Source organism: Gadus chalcogrammus, chromosome 6, assembly GCF_026213295.1.
Source record: "Gadus chalcogrammus isolate NIFS_2021 chromosome 6, NIFS_Gcha_1.0, whole genome shotgun sequence".
NCBI lineage: Eukaryota > Metazoa > Chordata > Actinopteri > Gadiformes > Gadidae > Gadus > Gadus chalcogrammus.
Genome location: NC_079417.1, coordinates 20,647,791 through 20,660,987, shown reverse-complemented (window position 1 = coordinate 20,660,987; position 13,197 = coordinate 20,647,791). Strand labels below are relative to the sequence as shown.

Here is a 13,197-nt window from a genome sequence, read left to right as displayed (position 1 = left end):
AAAAACAAAGGTCTACATTCCGAGTGTTACTTATTTATATCTTCTGCTGCCCCTGAGATGAACCCCGGTTACTCGGCTGACTCCCAGTTGACCCCTGAAAGCTGTAAACCCCTCTATACCTGGCTCACCGACAGGAAGAGACGGGGGGAGCTTCATGACAACCACAAAAAATAAAGGAGCCCCCTTCATTCTTCCTCTCACTTTACTTATTCTGACACATACGTTAAGGTTAGCTAGTTAATGCTAGAGTCAAAGCCAAACACTACCTGCTTTATGAATGTATTGCACCATCACATTATTGTTTTCAATTGTTTGATTGTATGCTTATTGTCTAAGTAGAAGTCTTTGCTATAGTGCTTATCCATGTCACATCTTAATGCAAACTCATTTATGTGGTAGAGGCATGCCTTCTTTTATTAGTCAAGATTGTGTTTGTCCCACACGTAAACTACCTCAAGCCAGTGATGGTAGACTGACAATTTAATCTCACAAGTGTGATGTGTGTTTTATATCAGTTTAATGTATAAGGTGACGCGTTTACCAAAGCAGTCTGATAACACACTGAAGTCGGGACATCCCATTTAGTTCAAGCACCATCCCCCACCCTGTAATGGGGCGGCGGTTGGAGACTAGGTTGCAGGACCCAGTTGCGAGCATGGCGGAGCTGGCTTGTCTCTTCTCAACAAGCCCATTCTGGATCCTTGCGTTTTCAACAAATCACTTGTTGCTTGTAAAGTCAAATGCTATTTACTTATCCACTTCCGCTTCTTTACGTGCCGCTTCTAGAGGCAGAGGCTATCAACACTAACTAGAGTAGCCTACGCCCACTTCAACCCTACCTCTATCGCTCTACTCCCTCTACTACAGTGGGTGTAACATCCACGTTGTCCTATCAATCTGTGAGGTGGGAAGCGTTCTTAGTTTCCTAGAATGCTAGAAGCCATTTTGGCTTGATGATCCTGCCGGGAAAAGCTCTACCGGCAGCGGTTATCAACACTCAAGAGTGCCTGCGTGCGCCCACTACATCCCTCTACTCTGCAAAGTGGGGCGTTTTCTCTTGCGGGTCTGAGGGAGTTTTTAGCCTACACTGGGATGGGTAGGTTTAGCGCCACTGTCATGCCAAATTTGTACCGGCTGCCAAATTTGTACCGGGCGCGTCATCCATACGTAATCCACTCCAAATCTGCCTGGCAACAGATGATCGCTTCGTCCGTTGCCTGGCAACGGACGATCGCGTCGAATGACGTGAACATTCGCGAACATTCTATCTAGCGATCCGTTATCTGTATTGTGCTATTTCGTCCATGACCTGCTTTAAACACTCAGTTTACTTGCTAAATTTGATTAAACAATTAAATACAATACAAATATAAAGTAAAAACAAGTGTAATCTGTAATGATATCAACATCAGTTATTAGACCGTCACACGGAGCATGCGCAGTTGGATTGGCGCGCTGCATGTTGATGTCTGTTCCAAGATACATCGTGTGTTTATTAAGGAACCCAACAAAACATTACATTATCTAGCGATCCGTTAACTGTATTATGTTATTTCCTCTTTGGCAACATGAGCGCGAATGTTTTTTGAAACCTGCCCGGCAACGGACGACGCGATCATCTGCTGCCATGCAGGTTTGGAATGGATTACGTATGGATGACGCGCCCGGTACAAATTTGGCAGCCGGTACAAATTTGGCATGACACCACCAATGGATGTTAGAGCTCCCTCAACACGGGTTGTGGCCACTTCTACGGCTTTGCTCATGGGCGTATCGGTCGTAGACATCTGCACGGCTGCATGATGGGTCTTCCCCCGACCCCTTTGTCCACTTTTACATGTTGGACACGTCCAGAGGCTCACTCTGCCTCACTCGGCCTGCCCCTTGTTATTATTCGTAAATTTGCTCTATACTTAAGCCTATCTCTGCTGTCAGCTGGTGGTGTCCCAGCGTTACACTGGGATGAAGAGTGATTCTGTTGCTGCTGTCTCATGCATGGCACCCTGGCCTTTGTCGGCCAGATCGGATGCACTTTCACCAGGGGACAGGACAGTGCAGCAGGCGCCTTATGTGTCGGGCGGCTGTTGGTTGGTTTCTGTGAGGCAGCGGTTATCAACACTATCCAGATTGCCGGGCGCGCCCATGCACTTCATCTATCTACTCTGCAAACTGAGGTCTCTAATAAGTGGTGTAACAGTCATCACATCGTCCCATCTCTCTATGCTCATTGAAGAAAGGTTTGGCCTTTTCCATCCTCAAAGTCTACGCGGAAGCCATTTCGACTGGCTACGTAGGCTATGAGGGTGAACTGTACGGAAGAGGATTAGGGCCACACATGTAAAAAAAAATTAAATTCTGACTTTATTCTCAGAATTCTGAGAAAAAAGTCAGAATTCTGACTTTAATCTCAGAATTCTGAGAATAAAGTCAGAATTCAGACATTAATCTCAGAATTCTGACATTAATCTCAGAATTCTGAGATAAAAAGTCAGAATTCTGACTTTAATCTCAGAATTCCGAGAAAAAAATCAGAATTCTGACTTTAATCTCAGAATTCTGACTTTAATCTCAGAATTCTGAGAAAAAAGTCAGAATTCTGACTTTAAAGTCAGAACTACGGGTATCTGTAAGGACCAACCTCCGTGGGAGAGACACTTTGCTTTATGCAGTAGGAGGAAACCTATGGAATGCCAAGAAGGCCACAATCCGGCCCTAGAATGGCGCGGTAAAAGTGCAAAACCGCACGGATTCCGTGCGGTTTGGCAAGAATTCGGTTACGGAATACGGGTTTGAATGACTATAGCCGCGGCTATTAGTCATTCACTCCAGCTATTAGTTATTCACTCCGGCTATTAGTTATTCACTCCGGCTATTAGGTATGCTGAACGAGCCCTCCCTCTTCTTTGCTTGACCACTAAGTTTGAAGGCTGTCTAACCAATCAGTGAAGAGAAATACCAGACTAAAGTAACGCATTGTCGAGACTAGAGCTGCAGTGCCTCCATGTTTCGCCGTAACATAAAGCTGTGTTGTCTTTACTAGTTTCACTACAATGTAATGACCACCACTAGCTAGTGGAAAATACATTTGTGTCTAGTACAGTGATATATTTCTATATGTTAGGCTATATATTGAGATGGCAGTGTGCGAAATACCCGTCAATATTCGGGGATGCCCTCATCCCCAGATTGTTCTCGATATGCAGTAGCCAGCTCGGCCATAACATTACAATATTTCATGGATGCAAGCAAGCCAAGACAATCAATCTATAGCCTACATGACAACACACACACACACACACACACACACACACACACACACACACACACACACACACACACACACACACACACACACACACACACACACACACACACACACACACACACGTTAAACACACTGGTAAAGCAATAGGAGCCTGCATTGGCTAAAGTTGTTGGGATGCACGTTATTTTATAACAGGGAGGGGCAAAGTTGTGCATTACAATGCAAACACAACAATAATTGGCACCGTTCTTGCGCACTCAGAAGAACATGAACTGAATAAATGCCAGGTATATAGCATATCGGAGACGGGCACACAATCAGTGCATTTGCAAATGAGAGCCTGCAGTATGATCGATCTTGTGACATTATTTAACCATCCATCTACAGCTAATACGATCAGACAGATACCACATATAAGCCCACAATAAGCCCAACATCACCACGGCAGGTGTGCTCTCTCTTGCACATTCACACAATCACTCCAACTTCTCCAACTCCAAGGCAAAGCTGTTTCACTAAGACCACAAACAACCACAACTAACCAGCCTACATATCCACAACAATGCACAACAATCAGTTCTATACATTGCGTCCATCTTCTGTTTGGCACACATGGCTAATTTGCATACTTGCACAGGACTGTCGGCTCCGCTTGTCAAAAAAATAGATTTGTGAATAAATGCTTTGAATTCTGAATACTGGACTTGGTGAGCTTAAATAGGCTACATTTAAGTGACCTTTAGTGAGATGGCCTAAAACGGAATACAAATGAATTATTCTAGGACATAGGCTTTCAGGATCAATTCAGAGGTTCAACTGTTCGGGATTCATTTTGCTTAGCCAGTTAAAGTGATCAGCTGTATTCCATCCACACACTGTTAAAAATACTTCACTACAAGTAGGCTATAAGGTCACTTAATAGCCTATTTAAGCTAACCAAGTCCAGTATTCAGAATTCAAAGCAGGCTTTCCATAGGTTTCCTCCTACTGCATAAAGCAAAGTGTCTCTCCCACGGAGGTTGGTCCTTACAGATACCCGTAGTTCTGACTTTAAAGTCAGAATTCTGACTTTTTTCTCAGAATTCTGAGAATAATGTCAGAATTCTGAGATTAATGTCAGAATTCTGACTTTATTCTCAGAATTCTGAGATTAAAGTCAGAATTCTGACTTTTTTCTCAGAATTCTGAGAATAAAGTCAGAACTTAATTTTTTTTTACATGTGTGGCCCTAATCCTCTTCCGTACATACCTGATTTAAACAGCTGTTATTGAGAAATACCTGATTACGAAGCAAGAAAAAATGGTCACTCTGATGTCAACATGGCTAGCCCAACGCAATTTCTTGACCAGTGGGTGACTAAAAGACGTGTGGCCCTAATCCTCTTCCGTAGGTATGAAATCAGGTAGGAAGAATTTTAATACCTGCTGAAATAAATAAATAAATAAATAGGCTTCCGAAAGATACAGGCGGAGTGATTCGAAAGATACAGGCGGAGTAATTCGATTTTAAACAACAACCCTCCTATAATATGACCATGGGGCAGAATACTTTACGACCATATGGGCGTCTTATAGCGCGGATTGCAATTCTTATTGCAGCCTGCAGGGTTATGCGAGAAACATACGGAGGGACGCAGTCGTTGAGCTCCCCTGCCCCACATTGCATGACACGTTAAACTCAACTAGAATCGCCACCATCAATTTGATATCAACAGACCAAAAATAGTCTGAAAGCCTACAGAAACTATAGATAGTTAATGCGACAATCACATTATTAAAAATGAACTTGGAGCAATGATTTACTGAGGAACTATTTATTTTGCGAGCATGCTTTTGCAGGGAGTTCGCCGCCCCACCTGCCCATATGGACGGCACGCGCCTGCACGACCCCCCTCGCGGTAGGACGGTGCGTCAGGATCCGTCCCCCTATATAAAGCAGACGCCGCCCAGGAGCATGCTCAAGCTGGCTGGCGAATCTGAACTTCCAAACTGCGAGCTCATTGTCTACCTGCAAAACATTGGCTAAAGAGAGGGAGAATACTTTCTTGTTCCAGTCAGTCAGTCAGTCAGTCAGTCAGTCAGTCAGTCAGGCAAGTTACAGAGTCGACAGTATTTAAACCTCAGTGCATCAGTCTAACTACATGATCTGCAATGGCGCGTTCAAAAGCACGGATATGGACTTGTAGCTTACTTCTGGTTAGTTTTTTGGTCGTTTTGATAGTTTGTGTTGTAATGCTTGCGAAGAGCCCGTGTCCGGAGGGGGGCTTCACGAAGGGAGCTGTAGCCGCAGACTCCGAGACCTGCTCCAAGGTTGGACGGTGAGTGGCTGCATTTTTGAACATCAGTTAAACGCTTCTGTTTACACTGGGCTTTCCTACCTTAGATTATTACACATTTCTCAGTGGGCAACTTTTCTCCGTGATCTAGGACTACGTATCTCACATTAAAAGTGATTCCAACTTTGTTTCTGCGTGACTCTCAGAGATATTCTTCGAAGCGGTGGTTCAGCGGTAGATGGCGCGATCGCTGCGTTGCTCTGCACGTCTGTCATCAACCCGCAGAGCATGGGTCTGGGCGGAGGGACCATCTTCACCGTGATGGATGGCAGTGGTAGGGCTGTCACACGCACCAGGAACACATCCCTCACTCACACAATTAATCATTTCACAATTTACTTCCATTACACTATAATTGACGTCCGGATATGATATTTAGTGTTACTACTTCTTTTCTTTTCTTTCTTTAAGGGAAGGTGAAAATCATCAATGCACGGGAGACCGTCCCCAAGATGTTCAATAGAAACTTAATGGAGGACTGCTCTAAAACACCGAGCTGGACTCCAGGTATTGAGCATGTCTGTCTGTCTGTCTGTCTGTCTGTCTGTCTGTCTGTCTGTCTGTGTCTGTGTCTGTGTCTGTGATCCGTTTGTTTTTAACGGTGTGACCTTGTAATCTCTTCAAAAATGGCACAAGACTTCAGACATTGTGCACGCAACAACCTCAGGAGATTGGAATGCTGCCAAATATAATTTATAATTGTGTTTTATTTATCAAGATAATCATCTGTGTACACTACCCTTCCTCTCTGATGGCCCCAGGTCAGACCTGGTTTAAGAGGGTGGGGGGGTTGCCAAGACCACACATAGAGGAACAGCAGCTCAAACCATTCATCTTGCTGGAATGCATACACATCTCACTAAACACCTAGTTTAACAAGAGCTGGGTGCAATGTTTCGTCACTAATGTCAACAACCGAATGCTCTGGCTATATTAGTCTCTGGTGTCTGCCTGCCTTCCTGTCTGCCTGCTTTAGACAATGTGTAAATCTGCCTGCTTCTGCCTGTCTGTTTCTTCGTCTGTGTACCCGTCTGCCCACCTGTGTATTAGATACAGATGTATCATGTGAGTGTTTGCCTTGCAGTGGGTCAGTGGATTGGGGTTCCAGGGGAACTGCGAGGTTATGAACTTGCACACCAACTGTATGGAAAGCTTCCTTGGGCCAGGCTCTTCCAGCCCACTATCAAACTTGCTCGGAGCGGGTTCCCCATTCCCCCTGTCCAGGCTCGCTTCATCCCCTTCTTAGAAAACACCAACGGTTCTTTACGGTGAGAACCCCCCCTTCCACTAACACCAGAATATGAAAGTACATACAGATTTTAGGTCACAGATAATACCATATAGTGAAGAAGTAATGATATATTGTATCATTTTTGACCAACAGCAAGTTGTACTCTGACAAGGATGGCAACCTCCTGAAAGCTGGTGACATCATGAAGTTTGAGAAACTGGCCGACACACTGGAGATTTTAGCTAAACAGGGAGCAGATGCATTCTACACTGGACAGATCGCAGAGGATTTTATCCGCGATGTACAAAATGAAGGTATTGTTGATTCAGTCTCCCATCTGTGTAGACCCTAGAGACAATATAATTATGTAAGAATCTGCAAAAGACTCAAGACTCATTTGTTCAGAGTTCACCTTAGACTCTGCATAGCAGAGACTTCAGCCTAGACTTCAGCCTAGACTTCAGCCTCGACTTCAGCCTCGACTTCAGCCTCGACTTCAGCCTCGACTTCAGCCTCGACTTCAGGCTCGACTTCAGCCTAGACTTCAGCCTAGACTTCAGCCTAGACTTCACCTAGACTGAAGACTAGGGGCCCCCCACACCCCTCTTAAGCCTTATTGTATGTTGTACGCCCTGGCACTTAATGTACGCACTTATTGTATGTTGTACGTCCTTGCACTTAAAAATAGTACTTAGCATTGTGTAGCATCTTATCCTAGCTATCTTTGTTGTATACAGGGAATGGGTTAACCTAGCAATGGTAAGTGCTTGGTAGTTGGTTCTATGACCACTCTTTCTTCTGACAAATGTACTTATTGTACGTCGCTTTGGATACAAGCGTCTGCTTAATGCCCTTAATGTAAATGTGAATGTAAATCAATTGTAGTCGGCAAAGCCAGCTACAAAAAGTCAGATGCTCACTGGTTCCATCTCAATTACAAATGATTCAGATCCACAACGCATTCGGTTTGCCCCTGCAGATCATTGTTTCTCCATTTTGCTTCTCCAACCAGGAGTCGAACTCACCCTTGAGGACCTGGCGTCTTACAAGGCCAGAGTAAGCGATGCCTGGAACGTTTCCCTGGGGGAGTATCAGATTTACTTGGCTCCGCCTCCTTCAGGGGGCGCCTTAATTGGCCTTATCCTCAACATCATGAAAGGTTTCAATACACGTTCCCACTTACACATGGACAGGGTGGTGCCACTCCTAGCTGGTGTGTTAGGCCAAATTCAGCAGTTTGCTCAATTAAAATACGAGCCTCATATTTGACACAGATGTACATTTTCAATGTTATGAAAAGCTATAGCATAGGGTGCGGCAAATCTGGCCCTTAGGGGCCATGGAAGATAATTTTTCAAAATGGCCAAATACCAGAAGTATGGTTACTTGTGTGTCTAAACTCGCCTCATTGCATTAAAGATAGAAGAACAATAAATACACATTAAAGTTAACCAAGGTACCACCAGGCACATGATCTCATCCAGAAAGGTGTTTTTTACAGTCTGAGATAATATTGTGGATGGTGTTGAAATTAATTCCCATATCATCCAGTACTTTGGGCATATCTCCTGATAGATCTGTTTAGGGCTAGAATAAAATACTGAGACTGGATAAGGTGCTTGGTTATGGGATGTGGCAATCCAGGCCAAGGAATGTATCACGTTTGTCTCAACTTCCATAGCTTGGCTCTTCCTCAGAGCTTTATACTCATCTGGGAAACAATATGGGCCTGCTGGAGGAGCTTGGCTTCGGCTATGAGGGAAAAGGACGACTTCAGTTTAGTCTGATTTGCGTGACCAGCTCTTGCCATGCCTGAGGTAGAGTTGGTTCAGAGAGGGGTAACACAGAGGGGGACTAATGGGCATATTCCTATGAAAGCTCCTGAAATCCACTTCTGAGGGGATTAAGATCCTTCAGGTTTTACCCCCTGGAGTAAATGCCTCGGACAGGGTTGTTTTGGCTGTCCACATGCACATTTTAGTGAGGTCTTGATCCCCATGCTGCGGGTCCTGACCAGAATCCGGAACCTAAGAGTTCTGCTTGATTAGTCCCACAAATTTCAGACAAGCTCAAACCGAGGGGAAGGCGGTGTTACACTGCTTTCATATTCATATTTGCTTTGAGCAATCATGAGGCTGGAGGCAGGGATCTGTTAGTGCGTAATTGGCAAACACAAACTTGACCAGCAGATGTTAACTGTAACAAAGTGTCTCTTAAGTTTACCCTTCTGAAAGCTTCATCAACATAGTTTTCTCCGATAGAATATCTTCGTAAGCTAACAAGAAACAACGCATAACTCAGACTCTTGCGGTATCTGATTTCCGACCCATGCTCTCTGCTGTCTCCCCCTAGAAGTTTGAATCATCCCCTGTTTTCATTCATCAGGTTGACGATCTCACCATGTTGGCTGGTTAAAACGGGGGCCTTTGGTTATGTGGCCCTGCTGTGATGGGCAGCATGCTGGCCAGGGCTTAAAGTGCCCAGGCAAATTCAACATGAACAGCAACATTGGCTTGTCCACAAATCACCTATGTGCCCCACCAAATAAGCATGGTCTGAGCCAATCAGCATTAAAGAAAGGCCCTTATTGATGAACTTACACTTAAGATGAGCGTAAAGCCTATCCAGGCAATCTACAGGGCAGGTGGTCTCAGGCTAACAGCTGTTCATGCATTAGTGATGGTTCACTTCCGCTCTGGGTTGAGAGGAGAGATGTCACACAGAGATTCCCTAAACTGCATCCTGAGTCCACCAAAAATGGTAGACTTTCCTGGGCTCATCTCTGTGGCGGTCCACTGCTACAAGCTCCTAATAAGGGCTTAATACAGAGGAGGAATTTTTTGTGTTGGTGTGTGTTTGGGGACCACCATGCACTAAAGAATCTCACCATTGTGTGTGTCTCTGCACTATAATATATAATTATAATATAATGTACACTTCTCAAACCCTGCACTGTGCAATCTCTTCAACACTGGACTGATCCTACTTACACACTTTCTGATCCCCCTCCTTTCCCCACACAGGGTATGCTCCAAATCCAGAGTCTATGATGGGGGAGGAAAGGGCTCAAACCTATCATCGCTTTGTGGAGGCTTGCAAGTTTGCCAATGGTTTGAAGAAACACCTCCGTGACCCACAGTTCAACTCAGGAGCAGTATGTATAACTTTTGGAGCCAATTACATCATGTTAAAGTCCTCAATTGTATTGAGAAAGTGTTTGTCAAAGACCGATACAGGTCATTAAGGAGCAGGTAGGGGTTGGGGCATCTTGCTGAAGGATGCTTTAGCTGTATACTGGAGGTCGGGGATCAACAGTCTTTGGTCCAGGAGTCCCCACCACACTATCCCAGACGCTGTACTCGTGTTGTGCCTTTGTCCACGTAGACCTTGTTTTTGATGTCACTAGGTGGCGAAGAAGATCACAGAGGAGAGCTTTGCCGACCGCCTTCGGAGTCTGATCAGTGGGAGGAGGAGCCACAATGCTCAGTACTACAACATGACGCCCTATCTGGACAGCATGGGGACCACACACGTGTCCGTCCTGGCTGAGGACGGCACCGCCGTGGCAGCGACCAGCAGCATCAACCTAATGTTTGTGACACTATCACGACTAAAGCACGGGCGGATTGAAGGCCTCGTGTCGAGCAGGATTTAGGATTTAGAGTTCAGTACATTTTGTTTCATCACTCAGATTTGGATCCAAGGTGTATTCCCCCAGCACTGGGGTCATCCTCAACAATCAGCTGACAGACTTCTGTGGTAAAGCAGAGCACATTGTTGCAGGTATTGGCTTTAGCTTTCATCATTATGCTAAAATTGAGTGCAAAGCCATGTGAGATATATAGGGCAGGGGATAGAGGGTTGAGTGTTTTTGAGGATTCTTGAGGATTTTGAGGATTGAGGATTTTTATCACAGATTCCTTGTTGATAGTATTATGAGCATATAAAATAAACATATTTTGATTCATATGGTCTGTCTTGGCCCTTAAAGAATAATATTAAACAGGCTGTTGGTGACATTACAAACATTGCATTACCAATGGCCCTAAACATTAAATTGGTAGTGTCTAGTGCCATTATGCAACAAGATGATACACTGTTATGTTTGAGCAAGACATTTCTGATCTGGTGAACATTAGAAAACAAATCGTACAAAATATAATTTGGTATGATAATTGTTTTCCATTAATCAATGTTAAGTATGTGTGTGTGTGTGTGTGTGTATATATATCTATATATATATATATATATCTATCTATCTATCTATCTATCTATCTATCTATCTATCTATCTATCTATCTATCTATCTATCCTTAACATTGATTATATATATATATATAATGATTTCATGTAAACATTGATGTATGGCTTATTCCCTCTGTGTAAGATCTGTGTATGCTGTACCATAGCTTTATATTGTACGATGATGTCATCCTCTGGGTGGTGAACAGGAGAGCAGCCCCCCTCCTCCATGTCTCCATCGATCCTGCGATCCAAGACCAGGACGCTGGTGATCGGGGCGTCTGGGGGCAGCATGATCATCACTGGCACCGCCTTGGTAATCACACGCCGGCTATCTGTCACAGGAAGTACCAGAGGACAGCATGTACAGAACAGTGCTCCCTGGTGATTCAGCCTCAGTACCCGCCTGTTCCGATAGGGGCTCATGTGTGTCTGGTTTCTTGCAGACTATCATGAACCACTTATGGTTTGGAAAAAGCCTCAAAGAGGCGACAGACAGCCCTGTGGTCTTTGTTGATTCCAAGAATGAATTGAATTTCGAACCCAGCTTTGACAAGGTAATGCACCACTCTGACACAAGGTCATTTAACAGACTTAGAGCTGAGGCTGAGAACAACCAAAGCAATCAATCTAAATTTAGTAGCCAAAAAAACAAAAAAGGATGCATATGCTACTTTTACATCTCACAAATTATAACCTGTGATCAATATGAATCCAATGACTCTTTTGTGTGTGTTTTTCTATCTTGTATATTTCCTAGTCTTTGATAGAGGCGCTCACCTCAATGGGACACACCCAGACCAACGCATCGTACTTCTACAATGTGGTGAATTCTGTGGAACAGGACAACGGCTGCATCGCTGCAGTGTCTGACCTCCGGAAACAGGGGAAAGCAGCCGGCTACTGACGAGAGGTCGTATTGGTTGTTAATAAGGAGAATCTGGGACCAATGGGAAGAAGCCGGAGATGATATTAACATATCTTGAGATCTACAATTGTTACATTAAAGTCGGGGAGAATTTGCGGCCAGTAGATTAAAAGATTGTGGTCCGAGGTCAAAGAAAAACTGAAATGGCATTAGAAAAAACTTGACGAATTTGTTTTGGAGCAGGTGTGAGGGGGCGTGGTTCAACATTGACGGAATGCACGTCACACTTAACTTGTGTGCTCGTGTTTTCTTCACCTTTAAAAGAGGCACCATTAAACAATAGGACTGTTTCTGTGATTGTTTGCCTCCCTTAATATAGAGGAAGAGAAAATCCTCTTTTTACTTTTCTACCTCAGCCTCTCTTTTTGATTTTGTACTACTTTTCTTTGTTGAGGGCATTGAATAGTGAGTGATGATCATGTATTTAAGTTTATTTTCTTAGCTGATTTTTGTCTCACATCACACATGGCCAGTTAGGGAGGGTGGCGGTAGCAAATGGGAGGTACACCTGTGTGTATTTTTATTTTTAAATATGCAGATTATTAAACCTGCCATTTTGTTTTACTCCTTTAATTAAGCTTTAACTATTTATTTACTATTTTGCGTTTAATATTCAATCACTTCTTTTGCCTCAAATGATGAATGATATTGTAATTGACTGACCTTCATTAGTATGAAATAAATACCAATTATGAAATGGACAAAAAAGACTGTTTTATGCTTTTGAAATATGAGAGAAACGGTTCTTTGCAAATGAATGGTGCTAACAACCTATTAAATATCTTTCAATGATATAGAACTCTTTTGTTGTGCGGCCAAAGTTGGTAATGAGTGTTTAATAAAAGGGTATCAGGAGTAAAGGGATTATATATTTTTATCATTATTAAAATACTGAAATTATTGCCATTATTGTACTAATAATTCAACAAATTGATAATATGGTGATTTAACAATCTTCAAAGTCATATCAATTCAAATGATCCTTCAACAGCCTCCTGTGCCATTTCACTGATTGATTAAACCGCTGTTTTGCATGAACAATAGATTATGCATACAGTCGTTTTTGTATCCTATCTGTTTTTGTGCCAGGGGAGGATAATCAGATGAGGGAATGAGTCACACAGACGCAGTTTTATCTGCATTCCCTCAGAGGAACGTGATGAATCTATCGTCAGGGCTCGAACAGAGTCTCAAT

General features: G+C 43.5%; 1 protein-coding gene across 3 annotated transcripts; it reads left to right on the top strand.

The window, feature by feature from the left end:
• Window positions 1-4,543: 4,543 nt before the first annotated feature.
• ggt5a (gamma-glutamyltransferase 5a) lies at window positions 4,544-12,838 on the top strand. 3 transcript variants are annotated; one of them, XM_056593071.1, is made up of 14 exons: window positions 4,545-4,656; window positions 5,105-5,171; window positions 5,510-5,583; window positions 5,748-5,875; window positions 6,013-6,108; window positions 6,686-6,869; window positions 6,986-7,146; window positions 7,845-7,991; window positions 9,856-9,986; window positions 10,239-10,423; window positions 10,524-10,615; window positions 11,284-11,390; window positions 11,521-11,631; window positions 11,835-12,838. In XM_056593071.1, the coding sequence occupies exons 1-14, from the start codon at window positions 4,586-4,588 to the stop codon at window positions 11,979-11,981; spliced, it is 1,701 nt and encodes a 566-aa protein (XP_056449046.1). In that variant the 5' UTR covers window positions 4,545-4,585; the 3' UTR covers window positions 11,982-12,838. The 3 variants fall into 3 exon arrangements, with proteins under 3 accessions (XP_056449047.1, XP_056449046.1, XP_056449045.1); XM_056593070.1 differs by having other exon boundaries at window positions 4,545-4,668; XM_056593072.1 differs by lacking the exon at window positions 10,524-10,615 and having other exon boundaries at window positions 4,544-4,668; window positions 11,835-11,924.
• Window positions 12,839-13,197: the final 359 nt, after the last annotated feature.